At 38.4% G+C, this 15,224-nt stretch overlaps 1 protein-coding gene across 4 annotated transcripts in view; it reads left to right on the forward strand.

The window, feature by feature from the left end:
• igsf9bb (immunoglobulin superfamily, member 9Bb) overlaps positions 1–11,075 on the forward strand; it is a 144,551-nt gene extending 133,476 nt beyond the window's left edge. For 3 of the 4 annotated variants that reach the window (XM_086307890.1, XM_086307886.1, XM_086307887.1), the window contains 2 exons: positions 5,769–5,896; positions 7,135–11,075. In XM_086307890.1, the coding sequence (XP_086164016.1) occupies positions 5,769–5,896; positions 7,135–7,349 (343 nt within the window). In that variant the 3' untranslated portion in view covers positions 7,350–11,075. Of the gene's footprint in view, positions 1–5,768; positions 5,897–7,134 lie in introns of those variants that run through there. The other variant, XM_086307889.1, reaches the window with a different exon arrangement.
• The last annotated feature ends 4,149 nt before the right edge of the window (positions 11,076–15,224 follow it).

The following is a 15,224-nucleotide window of genomic DNA, read 5'->3' on the forward strand; positions in this document are numbered from 1 at the left end:
AAGAAGACAAAGCAGAGCACACTGCTAACTGCTTGGCTTTTGGGATGGATGGATTAACCATAGTTTATGTTCAGCTGTCTCTTGTGAGCTGGTTGTTTTTGTCAAATTTCTTATGTATCAGTATTGCTCAGAGTGTAGCTGTACTCTGCCTTTTTGGCCAGTTCCCAAGTTTGTCTCACCACAAGACTGAAAAAAAAGAAAAGAAATGTCAGGACCCAAAATGATCTTTTCTCAACTTACTAGCTGAAGAAGGTTGCCTATTCAGCTGGAGTCCGGATTATCAACTAGCAACCACCTGTCAGCTTCAAAGTGATGCCTGGAAAGCAAATCACTTCCTGTGTAGACTTAGTTAACAGGAATAATTTAGTTACTTAAAGTATTCCCTGTGACAAGAAAATCTGAATACCAAGGCAGTAAGGGAATTCTACTTGATAAGATGCCTTAAAACAATCAGGCTACATTAAAGGTGAAATTAAGTCCAGTTTAAAGCAATCTAATTAACCCTCAAGTCACAAAGCTATTTTAGCATCTAAATATACGAAGTAAGGACATGACCCTGACATATTGGAAACAGGACTTTTTAAAAAGTGATTTCCATTTTTTATACGTATGCTCGTTTCTTTATCTTACTGTATATTTTTTATTGTTTCTTTGCAAAAGGAGTTAAAAACAAAAATTACACCTGCACAGTTTATTTAGCATCCTCCTCTGACACTTCCCTGCAAAACAAATTGTCTTTGCTTCAATAAAAATAGAAAATAATACATTTAACATGTTATGTTTGAGGGACTGATCTATACCTAGATGGTAGTATCATTTTAACACCAAAATGTTGAACTCAGTCTATAATGCTTTGATCAACAACAATCTACAGTCCGGTAGAGCCACATTTGGGGCGTTCTTTCATATTTGATCAATTCCATTGATAGGTGCTTCATTAATTAAAAACAATCTTGTATGTAGATGTGTAATGTAGAAAATATTTTGTAAAGAAAGACTTGAAAATGTTTGGATTGCTGACATATCTGAAAGAAATTACTTATCTAATTATGGAAAGATAACAGATAATATAAAATAAAGTAATAGCAGTGAGGTTCTGTGCAAGGTGACACTGCTTTGTCTTTCAAACACAATTTGCAATACAACCTGTGCTCTGGGCACACATTGCAGATGCATCGCAGAAATATCCTGATCACCTCCTTAAGGGCCCACCTCTATGGGAAGGATTCATGTACACAATAGTGTATCAAAATAGTCTGAAATTTGATAATCTTCATGTTCTGATGTTGACAATCATTCATTTGAGCCAGTTTATCAATTTGGCATTAGCCAAATTATCTCCGTCAAAGCTTTTGCAATTGTTTTTGCAGAAAATCTTGCTACTCCAAGTATGTCTGTCATGGTTAAAAAAAAAGAACAACATCAGACTGGAGAGAAATGTAGTTAGATGGTAACACAGAGAGGGAAGAAAGTCAAAAAAGTAAAGCTGAGGGTAATGAACTACCAGAAGGCGGCATTGCAGACATCAAGGATAGCTACAAGTACCTTGGATCCTGAATGGGAACCATGAAGAGGCCACTTGGAAAGCCCCAAATACCTTCAGAGAGTAAGGCAAGTCCTGAGCAGTCTGCTGAATGGGAAGAACAAGTCCTGGCAGTCAACACGTAAGCCTTACCAGTTATCCTGCTGGGATAATAAGCCGGCAAAAGAGGAAGAGAGAACCCACTGACATCAAGACAAGAAAGTTCTTTACGATGCATAAAGGGTTTCACCCCAAGTCCAGCACCCTGAGACAATATGCTAAGCAAAAGGAAGGAGCCTGAGGACTAGTGACTGTCCAAACCACTATCCAGGATGAAGCAACAAACATTGATAAGTACATCAGGAAGATAGCCACAGCCAGTCATGTGCTTAGTGAATATCTCCGGCAGCATAAACTGAAGAATTAAGAGGAGGAAGATGGGCAGCATAATGGAAGGACAGACTCCTGCATGGTATGTTCCACAGGCAGCTAGAAGACGTGACTGACATGATTAAGATTAAATAATGTACCATGTTCTGATTCAGGGATTTCTGAAAAAATTCAAACGTACAGCTCTGCTATCACTTCCGACATAAATGAAGACAGAAAACTAAACAGCAGTGACGTTTGTAGGGTTACTGAAGTTGGACTAGCTGGTATATAATGATGTGCTACGTGATCGCTAGCGACACAGCTATGTTAGCATAACATAAACACAGTGAAGCTGGAGGATGAACGCTAACTTTTTTCCACTCGATAAAAGTTAACGTGAGGGTTCCTGATGGTTAGGGAGAAATGCAATCGCATGGCAGGATGCTATAAATGGACCAAACTTCAGTCAGGAGAACTACTGAGATAATCCATCCACAATACGAGGTTAGTCATTCATTTACTGCTGCATGGGCTGGGCTGTAGTTACATCGTAAGGTTTTAAAAATTAAGCATTAAAATGAATAGTGGTAATAAAAACCAAGAGAGGCCAACAGTGATCTTTTTAGGGGCTTGTTCACATTAAATAGAACAAGATACAAAGCATGAAAACATGTTAAAACCACAACAGCCTTAATAAACGCAGAGCAGTTTAGGGTTCATACATTATACGGTTGCAGTACAGTTGTTATTATTGTCACTAGTCACATCCTGTTTATGACAGTTAAAATAAATAACATTCATATAAGAAATAAAATTGTCTCTGGTAAACTGTATATGGTGTTAAATAGGCCTGCTACTGTACTTTAATGTCGGTCATAAGGGCGGTGCTTTAAGAGCCATGTATTTTATGAGGTGGTAGTCATTGTGAAAAGTTTGAGAACCACTGAGCTAGATGAAGCTGGACTGAAAGACAGCGCAGTGGAACTAATCATGGCCACACAGGAACAAGCTCTAAGTACAAGATCGATAGAGGCTGAGGTCTAACCAAGTGTCTGTGTACAGGAACAGCTGTGCGGAGTACGGCATGGAAGTCCCGAAATTGGGACACACACCCCTGGGTGGTTGAGAATGACAGAGCGAAGATCCTGTGGGACTTCCAGATGCAGAAAAACTGCTCACGATCAACCAACCAGACAGAGAAGTGGTGGACAATCAGAGGAAGAAGGCAGCAGTAATAGATGTAGCTATACCAACTGACAGCAAAAAAGAAGACTGGACGTTTGAGAAAAACCAAGGGCTGAGAAAAGTGCTAAAGAAGGAGGGTGTGGAGGATGAAGGCAACAGTTGCCCCCGTAGTAACTGAGGGACCTGGGGCAGTGACCCCCACACTGGCCAGGTGATTCCAGCAGATCCCAGAAACAACACCTGAGGTCTCTGTCAAGAAGAGTACAGTCCTAGGAACAGCAAAGATACTGCACAGGAACCTGCAAGCTCCCAGGCATAAAGATATGTGTGTGTGTGTGTGTGTGTGTGTGTGTGTGTGTGTGTGTGTGTGTGTGTGTGTGTGTGTGTGTGTGTGTGTGTGTACATACATACCTGGGGTCATAAATGATGTCACAGAACTTTTACCCCACCAATATGCAAACTGGTGTGAAACACTATTAAAAGCTTTAACAGAAGTAGATTCATGGTAGGAAGTGTTTTGTATAATTGAGAATATAACAGACATACTTGTTACTAGTAATATGATCCCACTGCATCAGCCCAAGTTTAAGTCTAGTTAATATAAAATGAGCTAGTTCAAAATAAGCTAAGACGGACTATTTTGTTTAGCCATTTGTATTAAAATTTGATCTTCAGTTTAAATATATCTGTTATACTTGGTTGAATCATTCCATTTTTACAGGCTGTTCTTCTTCTGCCTAAAGTTGTGTATGAATTTAGAGGGTTAGCTTTTGTCCAGTGGCATGCAAAAATAATTGTTACTTTAAAAAAACCATACAGGTTGATTTTGGTGTTTTGTCTCTTTGGCACTGAGTGACTCGATAAAAACAGTGACTGCGTGGACCTTTTCTTTCCTCCGCATAGACACTGTCTGTTCTCAGATCACTTTGTAAACATGCTTTTAGCATTCTCCTCAAGCGTGACACATTCTGCCATTTCTAAATAACAGATGCTTATACTGTACGACCCCAATTGAAAATATTTTGAAGGCAATAAAATATTTTGTAAGATTGGCGTTGTGATGTCACCTGAAGCTGTGTGTCCACTGGGAGGAATAGTTGACAACTGTGTTTTCTTGTGGTTGTTTTTGTTTTTGCTTTAAAAATGAAGCAGACAGTGCTGTTGCATGTTCTTGGCAGTGATGAAATTGTTGCGCGTTTAAACTTCGGAGCTCAAAGTAATTTAAAATGTATTTTAGCTTTTAATAAAATTGCACTAGATTCCTAGAAAGTTTTTAAGAGCTATAGCGTAACGATAGCCACGACCAGCACTTCCCACGAGCATCTCTATATAAATTAGGACAAAATCCTGGTGGACACATGGCCCTAATCCTCTACATAAAGCATCTGTAGAGAGCATGAATCAATTCATCTCCTGTAAGTATACAATTGCACTTGTAAGTGGACTGCAGAACAGTTCTCACTGCCATGTGACACAAGTGCCCTGCCAAAGCAGCTTCTGCACTTCTTTTTCTTCTAAAGAACCAATGTTTTATAAAAGTGGGGCAACCAGGGAGGGTTGAGGTTCCCCTTAATCTTTGAGTTACCTGCCCAATGAAGTGCTTTTGAATGTATTCCCCTTTAAAGTCGTGTTCCATGTGCAAACTGCCATGCATGCTATCGCTAAATATTGCTCTTCCGTTTCAAAACAGAAACAATTATATGGATAAATTCTTGTTACATTTGTTGTCCTGGTGCTTCGCTTTTCTTTGGCTTATTTTTCATTATGTGACTGTTCCCAAGTAGTCATTTTCCCCTCCCGCCATCTCTCCCCCTGTCAGCATGGTGAAGCCCATTGTAGACAGTATCCATGTCTATGAACACATATTGATGATGCTTTGTTGCTCAGCTGTGATTCTTCCCCTCTACTAACAGCATTCGGTTTCTCTCTGCAGCCACGGTGGGAAGATGGCCTCTCTGTAAAGCATATTGTTTTCTGTGCCTTGAGAGAATTAAGCGCGTGCTTGTGGCAGAAATCTGGGGGCTGCCTTGTCACATGTGCCTCTGTGAATGGGAGGGAAGTGATGAACAGCTGCGAAAAATGTACTTCACGCCAAGGAAACATTTGTATCTGTTATTTTCAGAGAGAAATGCCTTACTAATTAGAGTAAACATTCAAATCTGCAGACTTATGAATTGGAAAGAGCATTTAGTAATCTTCATTTTGGAAACAGTTCCTCTGAAACCAACAGTGCAAGTCTTTTTAAGTGGAACTTTTCTCACTGACCTAATCTAGCCAATGGGATCAATAGATAGCTTCAGGAGTTGTGAAATACTCTGTTTTTCTTTGGATGAAAATTGTTTGGATCAATTTGAGCAAAATATCTTCAATGCCCCAGAAATTTCAAGGTGCATAATACTTAATGAAATCTGGATTTTATTTAGTGAAAAAATTTCATAGTAAATCCAGATGATGTATAAGGTTATAGTAGTCATAATCACATGGTTTTCTTATTGCAAAGCTTGGGTAAGCCTCAATAGGTGTCTCACATTGATCCTTTGGCAATGTGCTGCACCTCTTGCTTAGCACGAGCAGTGCTGTTCTGAGATTGTGTGGGTTGTGTTGCGCTCCGTAGTGCAGAAATACAGTTCACTGACCACGTTTAGCCTGGAGTTACCCCTTTTTTCCTCTTTCTCTCTTCTTTATTCAGAAAACGTCGAGGTGCGCAGAGTGCCCTTTCAGGGTCTGAGAGGATCGATGCACTGAGATACCAACGTATTAAAAAGGCCAAGAAGATGACTATGAACAACAATAACTCCAAGACCAGAAAGAAAGCAGGTGTGAACCACCATTAAATATTTGTTCTCATTTTCTCCACTGTTGAGGTCTCTATAGTGAAATGACCTGCTGCCATTTTCAGAAGATTGTCAAGCATGGCATTTTGAAGCTCATCACCAGCTGGCATTTGGTCAGGAGCCTTTCCTGTCACATTCCAGCATCATTTTAATGTGCAGGGCAGTGCGTTAGAATACCACCTTAAAGGAGAAAGTGTAACACCCCCCCTCCAAAAATCATGAAACATTACCCCAGACAACACAAGGTCCTTAAAAATGAATTTTCTTCTTAAACTAAACTTGTAGACTTTTGACAAATGGAGGTGTTGGGAGTGTTTCCGAGTCCAAACACTCCCAAAAGCAAACAGTGAGGCATCACTGAAAACAAATTACATCCTGTTCCGTCAGATGTTGCAATCAAGATCTGCTTTTTATGAAAAGTGGGACTCAAGTGGTTGAGAAGTATGCTAGCTTATTGCTTGACCACTCGAGTTCCCTAAAAATTCAAATATTTTAACAAAAACAGAGTACAGCACAGTAATAGAGTTGAATGTTGAAGATGAAAATATATGCACCAAAAAGCCAACTGACATATCATAATTTACATTATATGGAAAAGAGTACTGGGACACCCACACATTAAACATGAGAGCTCTTTGCTTCTAGAAACTGCTGCAGTTTTTGTGCTGATGTTAATGCCAGAGGTTTGGAGTTACTGCACAGCAGAGAGTTGGTGACGTTTATGCAACAAGCTCAAAGTGTCATCTTAGGGAGCATTCTCATTGCTAGAGCCTCCTTAGCTTAGAATAGTGTAAGTCCAAACAGCATAGCATAAAATGCTTACATTGTAATAAAAAAAGGCAGGCTTTTGACCGTGTTATATGATCTGACTTAGCAGCACTTATGGCCTGGCATACGTTGTGCATGAACTTACAGGTTGTATATGGAGATATATTTTAGTTTTTAATGTTTAGTTTAAATGAGGTATAACAGATGCAGGTATAGTGGATTTTGTCGTCATTGTAAAAGTAAAAATCACTGTTTCCAGTTATTAAAATTAACTGACTGCCTGCTGGCTCAAGATTCATACTATATTACAGAAAAACTGGACTTGTGGGTGCTTCATGGAGTTGATCTACTCCTGCCCAGAAGCAAAGCATCATTTCAGGGAAAGTGTCGGAACAGCATTTCCACCTTGAGTTCTGGTGGCTATGACCTGGCTGTTCGTCTCTTTGCCTCCAGGTGTCTCCACCTCTCAGACCCAGCAGGCCTACACCTCTCAGGTACTCCAGCCCGAAGAAGCTCTCTACCTCCGCAAAAAGAAGAAACGGCCCATTCTCCATGACCCATATATTCGCTTTTCTGCTCTGCTTTACCGTCGTCCAATTCAGGAGGACCAGAAAGCTATTTTGGCTAGCATGGACAACACAGACCTAGACCATGCCACCCTCCTCTGAAAGTCACAGCTGTGCAATACAGCTCCCCTTTCCAAAATGACACTGCACTAGCTACGTCTCAGCTGAAAGAAAAAAGAATACTTTCACTAGAATTGTCGCAGTTTATTACCTACAAAGGGGAGTGGCACAAAATTTCAGCATTCAGATTTGGTTTATTCCACAGCTGCACCCCTTGGTCAGTTTAGTTTGCATTAGTAAGCATTCTGCTGTGTTCATGAATTAACCTTGACAAGTCTCAATTTCTTCAAAAAAAAGCAGATTAAGAGAATTATTATCAGAAGCCACACATATGTTTTTGTTTAAAAAAAAATCAGATTAATGCCATCTTTGATTGGAATTGTGGTTTTGAGGCATTTCCTCCCCCAAATTTTGGATTATTTGACGTCCTGCTTTGGAGACCCAAAGGCACAGCAATCTTCTGTTCTTACATCAAGTAGTATTCCATTTAAAAAAATGTTTAGAGCTCTAAAGATTTAAGTGATAACTGACACATTTGTCCAAAATTTTACTCCAGTGCAAAATCATTAACTAGAATAAATACAGCCAACCATTTTGCTGATTTTCGTAACGACTATTTTCCTACTCCAGTCTTCATATTCTTAATTTTAACATTCCCTCCAGCCTCGGGTCCTGTTTCTTGTGCTGAGCCAATCCTCTCTCCCCATCCTGCGGGTCTCCGTTTACAGCACCTTCTATAAGAACCTCTCTCCGCCAGCAGCATCTCTTATCTGCCGAGAAACTCGCCTCACAAATATGGGTGTTCTCACTTCCTACCAAGTATACCTCAGAGCACAGGACACGAGACCACACAACCACCTGGATCAGCCAGGACAACAAACTAGCCTTTTTACTCATCTTTTCATTATTGTTGCTTTTTTTATGTACCTGTTTTTATATTTGTTTCCAACTGTGCAAACACTGAACACATAGTTTTATCTGTTCAAGAAAGATTCACATCTTTACTCATCAGCTTTTTTCTGCTCTGTGCTGAATGAGCAGGAAAAGGGCTTGTGGTAAAAGGAAACAGAAACATTACCTTTAGCTTTACTGTACTCGGCCTAATCTTCACTCTGTGTAGTTTTTCACTGACAGATGGGAACCAAACAGGTCTCGTCTTCATTCCACATAATATTACAAAAAATCTGGCACCCTCAAATGTGGCTTTTTAATAACAAAAAATATTGTGATTTCTATTTAGTTTTTTATGAAGTTATACAGTTGCTCCAATTATTTTTAATTTTAATTTTAATTCCAGCTTTTTACATCTCAGAACGGTTTGCACTGGAGCAAAATCTTGTCCACGTCCTGTCTCTTCCTTTACATTTCACTTCTTCTACTTTAGTTAGCATAGAGGGCTGCAAATCCACTTCTGAAATTTATGCCAAAACAATTCAGTGAACAGAAAGAAACAACTTTAGGGATTTTGTGCCATTTCAGATACATATATATATATATATATATGTATCATTTACGTGTATGTATATATATATATACATACACGTGTGTGTGTGTGTGTGTGTGTGTGTGTGTGTGTGTGTGTGTGTGTGTATACTTACAATTTTGCTTCATATTTATTTAGGAGGGCATAAAACACTGGCTTTATTTGGCCTTAATCTTTGCCTGTTTCATTTGTGTCAAACTTTATTTAATGTTTGTTTTTTATTTGTGTTTTTTATATCTGCTTCTTTTGTCCGGTTTCTATTTATGTGCTTGTCATTTGTTGAGACTCCATCTATGCTCCAAGAAAACGCTGTGTGGCACTGAAGGTCACACACAGTGAGCCGAATGTTTTTGCTGTATTTTCACAGATTGGTTCAAATATTGATTCCACAGATTGAGAAGTGTGTTTGACATGTGATGGATTTGCTGGATGCTACGCAGCTACACGGTTCATTTTTTTAATGATTGGATGAGTAACAAAAGTGCCATAACATCAGAAACTCAGCTATATTACACAGTACACATGCTGCTTCTTGTTAAATGGTAAATGGCCTGCATTTGTATAGCGCTTTTCTAGTCCATAGGACCCCAAAGCGCTTTACACTACATTCAGTCATTCACCCATTCACACACTGGCAATGGCAAGCTACATTGTAGCCACAGCTGCCCTGGGGCGCACTGACAGAGGCGAGGCTGCCGGACACAGGCGCTACCATTCCCTCTGACCACCACCAGTAGGCAAACATGGGGTTAGTATCTTGCCCAAGGATATTTGACATGCAGCCAGGATGCAGCCTGGGATCGAACCACCGACCTTCTGATTAGCGGCTGACCTGCTCTGCCACCTGAGCTACAGCCACCCTTGTTACATTATGGAATCCGCAGATGAGGGGTGTGTACGTTAAAACAACAACAAAAAAATCCAATCAAGCTTTTGTCGTGTGTGGATTTTTATCAATAGAAGGTGTATTCACTTGTAGGTGTCATGGTGACATGTTGCAATATGAGAACAATGGAGGTTGATTAATATGACAGTGGTGATGTGCATCTTAATCTATTTATTTCTTTATTTCTTGTGATTTTGAGCTGCTAATCCCAGCAGTCTTCTAAAATCAGACATTTTTTCAGTGACTACATTTACTTGCTTGTATAAGATATTTCCACAATAAATGCTTTCATAAAGAGCAATTTTAGATAGGCCTTCTGTAATGCAGGAGCAATTCTGGAATAGATGTGATTCTTTTTTTCATTTAGATCTATGTAATAAAACGGCTGCTGTAACTAAATCTTCTGAGTGCGTTTGTAATACATGAATAAACAAGCTAAAAGAAAAGAAAACATATAACAGAAGAGTCCTGACTTGACAGACGTTATACAAAAAAGAAAAAAGTAGAGAAGCTCCAGATAATGCACTTATTGTGGAAATAACTATGTTAATTCATACAACTTTAACCACATTTTCCACTTCCAAAGCCCAATAATAAGAGTTTTAGTCAGAATAACTTGGCTTCACACCTCCTATAGAAATTACTGGTAACATTTTGTTAACAAGACCCACTCCAATCTGTAAATTCTGTGCTGCGTTTAGGGACAAGGTCAACAAAAGTGGAAATCCTGAATGTTGTTTTTTATATTCTTTATAAAGTACAAAGGGGGCCCACCACACACAGGGACTCATCTGCATGTCACATATTCTTTTTGTCGCTGGTAGTAAGTTGCCAGCGGTCATTCCAGACTTAGGTAGTAACCTTCTAATGAGTTTAGCATGCCTTCAGTCGATCACTGGTATCCTCCACACTCATTGGCAGATGCTTCAGTGTCTCATCTTGAAGCTGCAAAATGTTTAACGTGGGTCCCGCCCACTTCATGTCTTGCTGAATGTTACTGGTTTTCTGTGGTGACTGGTTGCCACATCGTTGCTAGTTGCTACACGTCTGGATGCCCCTTAAGGCACGATCTTAAGGCTAAATAGCTATCTCCTCATATCTCCTCAGAGGTGATGTAGTAGTGATGGCAAACAGAAGTTCGTGAGATGCTGGGGAAACCATGAGTGATGCATCCATAAATGACTGCAAATACCACTTCCATTTCCAAAATGTGAGCAGGCTTTTGGTGCGAGTGGTGATTGGTTTCAGAATCCTGTTGAAAGAAGAACAGGGAAGTCTTCTTCCATGAAGCCCCTGTCTGAGGCATCGCAAGATTTGAAAAGCTGTATTTTGACAACAATTCAAAGGTTTAATTTGCTTTGTGCCTGTTAAATACACCACAGTTTATTTCATTTCAGCAGACCTTGGTGTGTGTGTGTGTGTCTCTCGGTGAGGGGAGGAAATATGGTGCTGTGGCAGTTTGTAGGCTGAAACAGAGAGGACTGAAACTGATTGCATGTAACACAGTGGATGAAGACCCAAGATGAATGCATAAAAAATAGCTATAATATCCTCAAAATTTGATATAGAGTATTACAATTATATTTACAGTTCTAAGAAGAAACAAATGAATTAGGAGTAAAATAAATTTGTGATTGACTAAAATTGGCTTTTAAAATAATGGAATAGATTTTAGAATAGTCTTGCAGCTTCCTTTAAAGAGTTTATATCAAGGATTTAAAGGCACTTAATTTATCCAACAGGGGGCATCCTGCAACTTTCCTGTTTGCTTCACAACTTTGAAATGTCACAAATAATAAGTTAACAACCAGCTGATCCGAGCAAAGTCGGACAGAGCGTAAATCTGTAATCTGTGACTTATTGTGACTGTATAACAGATTATTTGTAATCTGTCATATTATCTCAGTAAGGACTCATAATTAACTACATATGACAAATGTTTGGAAAATCTGTTTACATTTCATATGTCTGAAAAAAGAAAACAGTCGGCTGATTTATTGAAATTTTAAAACACTTTTAAACAAATATCAATAACTGCCTTAAAAATCCTATATCAGTCGGGCTCTAGTTTAAATGCTTTTTAAGTTAAGCATTATTAATTAATGATCATTAATTAGTTAACTAATGCTATTAGGAGAATGTGAATTAACAGCCACTTTGACTTTATTTATAAAATGTTTATCTACAGTGTTTAATTTGCTGAAGTTAAACTAGGGATGGACTGTACTGGGCAATACCAGTTTGTAACCTGTATTTAAGCAGGCAACTGCTTAAAAATACCTTCAGAATAGAATAGAATAGAATAGCCCTTTATTGTTATTAGTATTAGTGACAGAGACCTCCAGAAGGAAAACCTCTTGAAGAACTGCAGATAGGACTAAAATGAAATATCAGGGTTTAAAAGATCAGCAGCATACATCCATAAACATTTCAGCATACTGTCCCCTAGGAGTCAAATATTTAATTAGATTCTGCAGAGGGTAATTTTAAAAAAGCACCTTTAAAACAAAACTGAGTTAATGTGATTGCTATCTTGTAATGTACATACTATACTGACATGTACCAGTATACTTAAATCTCTTAATGAATTATTTCTAAAATACATATATCTGAAAGCTCACTTTGCTAATTAACTAAATAGTCAACATATTGTTCTATGTTGTATTTATTTCACATCTGAAAAGAATTTTAAGTGAGCTAATGTATACAGAGGTTTCTATATTGAAATTAATTAGTCTATATATTGTAAAATGTAAAACCAGAAATTGCATATTTTAGTAATATTTGTCGATATGCATGCATGAATGAGAGCAATTTATATGTTTTCCCAATTTATGTCCATATGGAAATACACTTTAAGTAGATATAGCCAGTGTATATTTTTCAGTTTGAGAGTCAAGTCTCCCAAAGCACACACAGCAGGGTCTACTCAGTCCTCTGTATCACTTCTATAGTGGCCTGAGAACTTGATGAATATCGAGCTCATATTTCACTGACTTTGCATCTCATCCCCTACCAGTCAACCAGATTTCCACCCAGAACTTGTGTTGGAACAATGACAGCTACTTATTCAGCATGGGCAGGTTTAATACAGACTCACAGCTCTGACATCGCTGTTGTCTCAGACTTAGAATTGCATCCCACTTTTCATCCACTGATTGCATGTAGAACACGCATTTGTGTTGAGTGCATTTTTGGTTTTTGTCTTGAATAACACTCTTTCCAGACTTATTTGAATGTATCTGGTATCAGTAGGGAATGGCATAGTGGTGCAGCAGTTAGCAGTGTCACCTCAAAGAATCTAGTCTTGTGTTTGAATCCACCCTGGGGCCTTTCTGTGCAGAGGTTGGTTGTATGGTGTCTCCATGGGTTCTCTCTGTCTGTGTTAGACCTGTGACAGATTAGCAACCTGTCATTGGTGTGGTTGACATACTATACTGACATGTATACTCAGCTGTGACAGGTGCAACAGGCTGCCTGTTCAAATACATGTAGATAAAGTCACAAGAACAGCTCTTTAGCTTAGCAACTGTAGTTGTACAACTGTGTGACTTTGCATCGTTTGATCACCAAAGGTTTTAATTAGACTTAGGTGAGTGAGGATAGCTGAGAAATCTTAAAATGACCGAGGGAAAGGTCATCTATCTTGACAAAAAATTACTGTTAGCCTCTTAACTTGTCCATGTAAATAGTGTGTATTGGCAGATATAGTCTGCATGGTATAAATGATTGAGTGATGCTGACAAAAACTGGGATTTGCAACAGTGGTCTTGGTTTTAAGATAGAAGCCACAATTAAAATCTTTAGCTGAACAATCAAAATCAAACTAACTGTAAAAAGCTGTTTACTTACTTTGGTGAATAATGCAACTCAGAGAGTGCAGCAGGCAAAAACATGTGCTGTGGGTTTGAGTAGTCAAGAGGATTTAAGACTTCAGAATTGTTTCTAGATGTCCTGCTAATTAGGACAGGTAGATGTACTACCTCGGTATGTCTTTGTAAGTGTGTGTTAGGCCATGTTACCTACATGTTACTAAGTCATGTTAGCTCTGTGGAGGTATATATTAAAAAAATCTGTATTTTTGCACATGGCCATCCCTACAGTTGTAATACACCGTTTCTCCATGACAAGCTGGAAGATTAAAACCTGCAACCACAATGTCAGAGCCAATATTATCATAGTTAACTAGATGTTAACAGTTAACCCTCTGCCTTTAAACACACTAGCTAGTTCGCAGCTTTGCTAACATAGATAAATCTACAATTATTACAAAGTAATTGTAAAAACTCTAGACATCAGAGATTAGCCAATATTACTTATCAATCCAACAGCAAGAAGGCGAGCTAAGTATCTGCCTGCAACCTTTCAGACTTTCCAACATTTATTATTTTTCAGTCTCTTACTCTCTCTCTTTTCCCTTCTATAAATGTCACGTTCTTTCACATTGCTGCTGCCATTGTTTCCATATTGAGAATACAAAGGTAGTTTTGTCCTCTAGCTAGGTGAAGACCCATTGGTGGTAGTGTGTTACATTATGTTATAAAGCATTACGCGACTTTCCCAGGACAGTTATGAGAGTCTGAAGCAGTTATTTTAAGGTGCAAAAGTTGCCTGACTGTTGCATTCAGAATACATATATGCAGAAATAAATATTTTAAAGAGAAAAATACTCATAGTTTGGCAATGAAAAAAGACATTACCAAATGTGCTATTACATTTTGTAATGTAAGAAAGATTGGTAGTGTATTTTTGCACTGAATGTGGCAGTAACATCTCTCAAAAATGAGATGAAATTTGATTAACAAAATAAATTCAAAATATCAATTTGTCTTATATTAGAGATATTCCATGTATTTTATATTTTTTTATTATTTACATCATTTTCTTTTCTCTGTGTAGATCACAAACTGTACTTTGGACACACACACACACACACACACACACACACACACACACACACACACACAAAACCCATGCTTGATTAGTGTGTCTTTGTGAAATCATGTATTACTCAGCTCACTATACTGCTCTACATTTTGAGCCAAATATGATGATTTGCAGTTGATGGTACTGAAGCAGGAATTTCACATTTTTTAAAATCACGCATTCAAAGACACTTTTTGAGGAAAATCTCAGTACTGTATCACTCAGTCCCTGAACTGAGGAGCACCTCTTTCAGTGACCAGTCATCATATTGTTGAAGATGTTCACATTTTTAAATGCTAAAGAGGATTTTACCCCATGTGCTAAATGAGAAAGAATACCTGGTGCTAATACATGCTGCACATGTTAAAGGAAAAATGTTTGTTTACTTACAAAATAGATTTAGTTGCTAAATGCAACCAGACTCATCTTTTTCCTCATTTTCATTATTTTTTATGAGCTCAAATTTTCAGTTTATATGTAAACACTGGCATCAGTCATTGTCAGTCATTATCACAGAGGTTGCTTTGATATTGCTTTAACATCATAGCTGTGAACTGCAAACTGTTACAGTGATGAAATCCATCATACATCACTACCCTGAAAAAACAGCTCACGTCTCTGC

This window comes from Aulonocara sp. 'chitande type north' Nkhata Bay, linkage group LG10, assembly GCF_057382095.1.
Source record: "Aulonocara sp. 'chitande type north' Nkhata Bay isolate Kocher_YH1m ecotype deep benthic linkage group LG10, A_spYH_male_GT1.1, whole genome shotgun sequence".
Classification (NCBI taxonomy): Eukaryota; Metazoa; Chordata; class Actinopteri; order Cichliformes; family Cichlidae; genus Aulonocara; species Aulonocara sp. 'chitande type north' Nkhata Bay.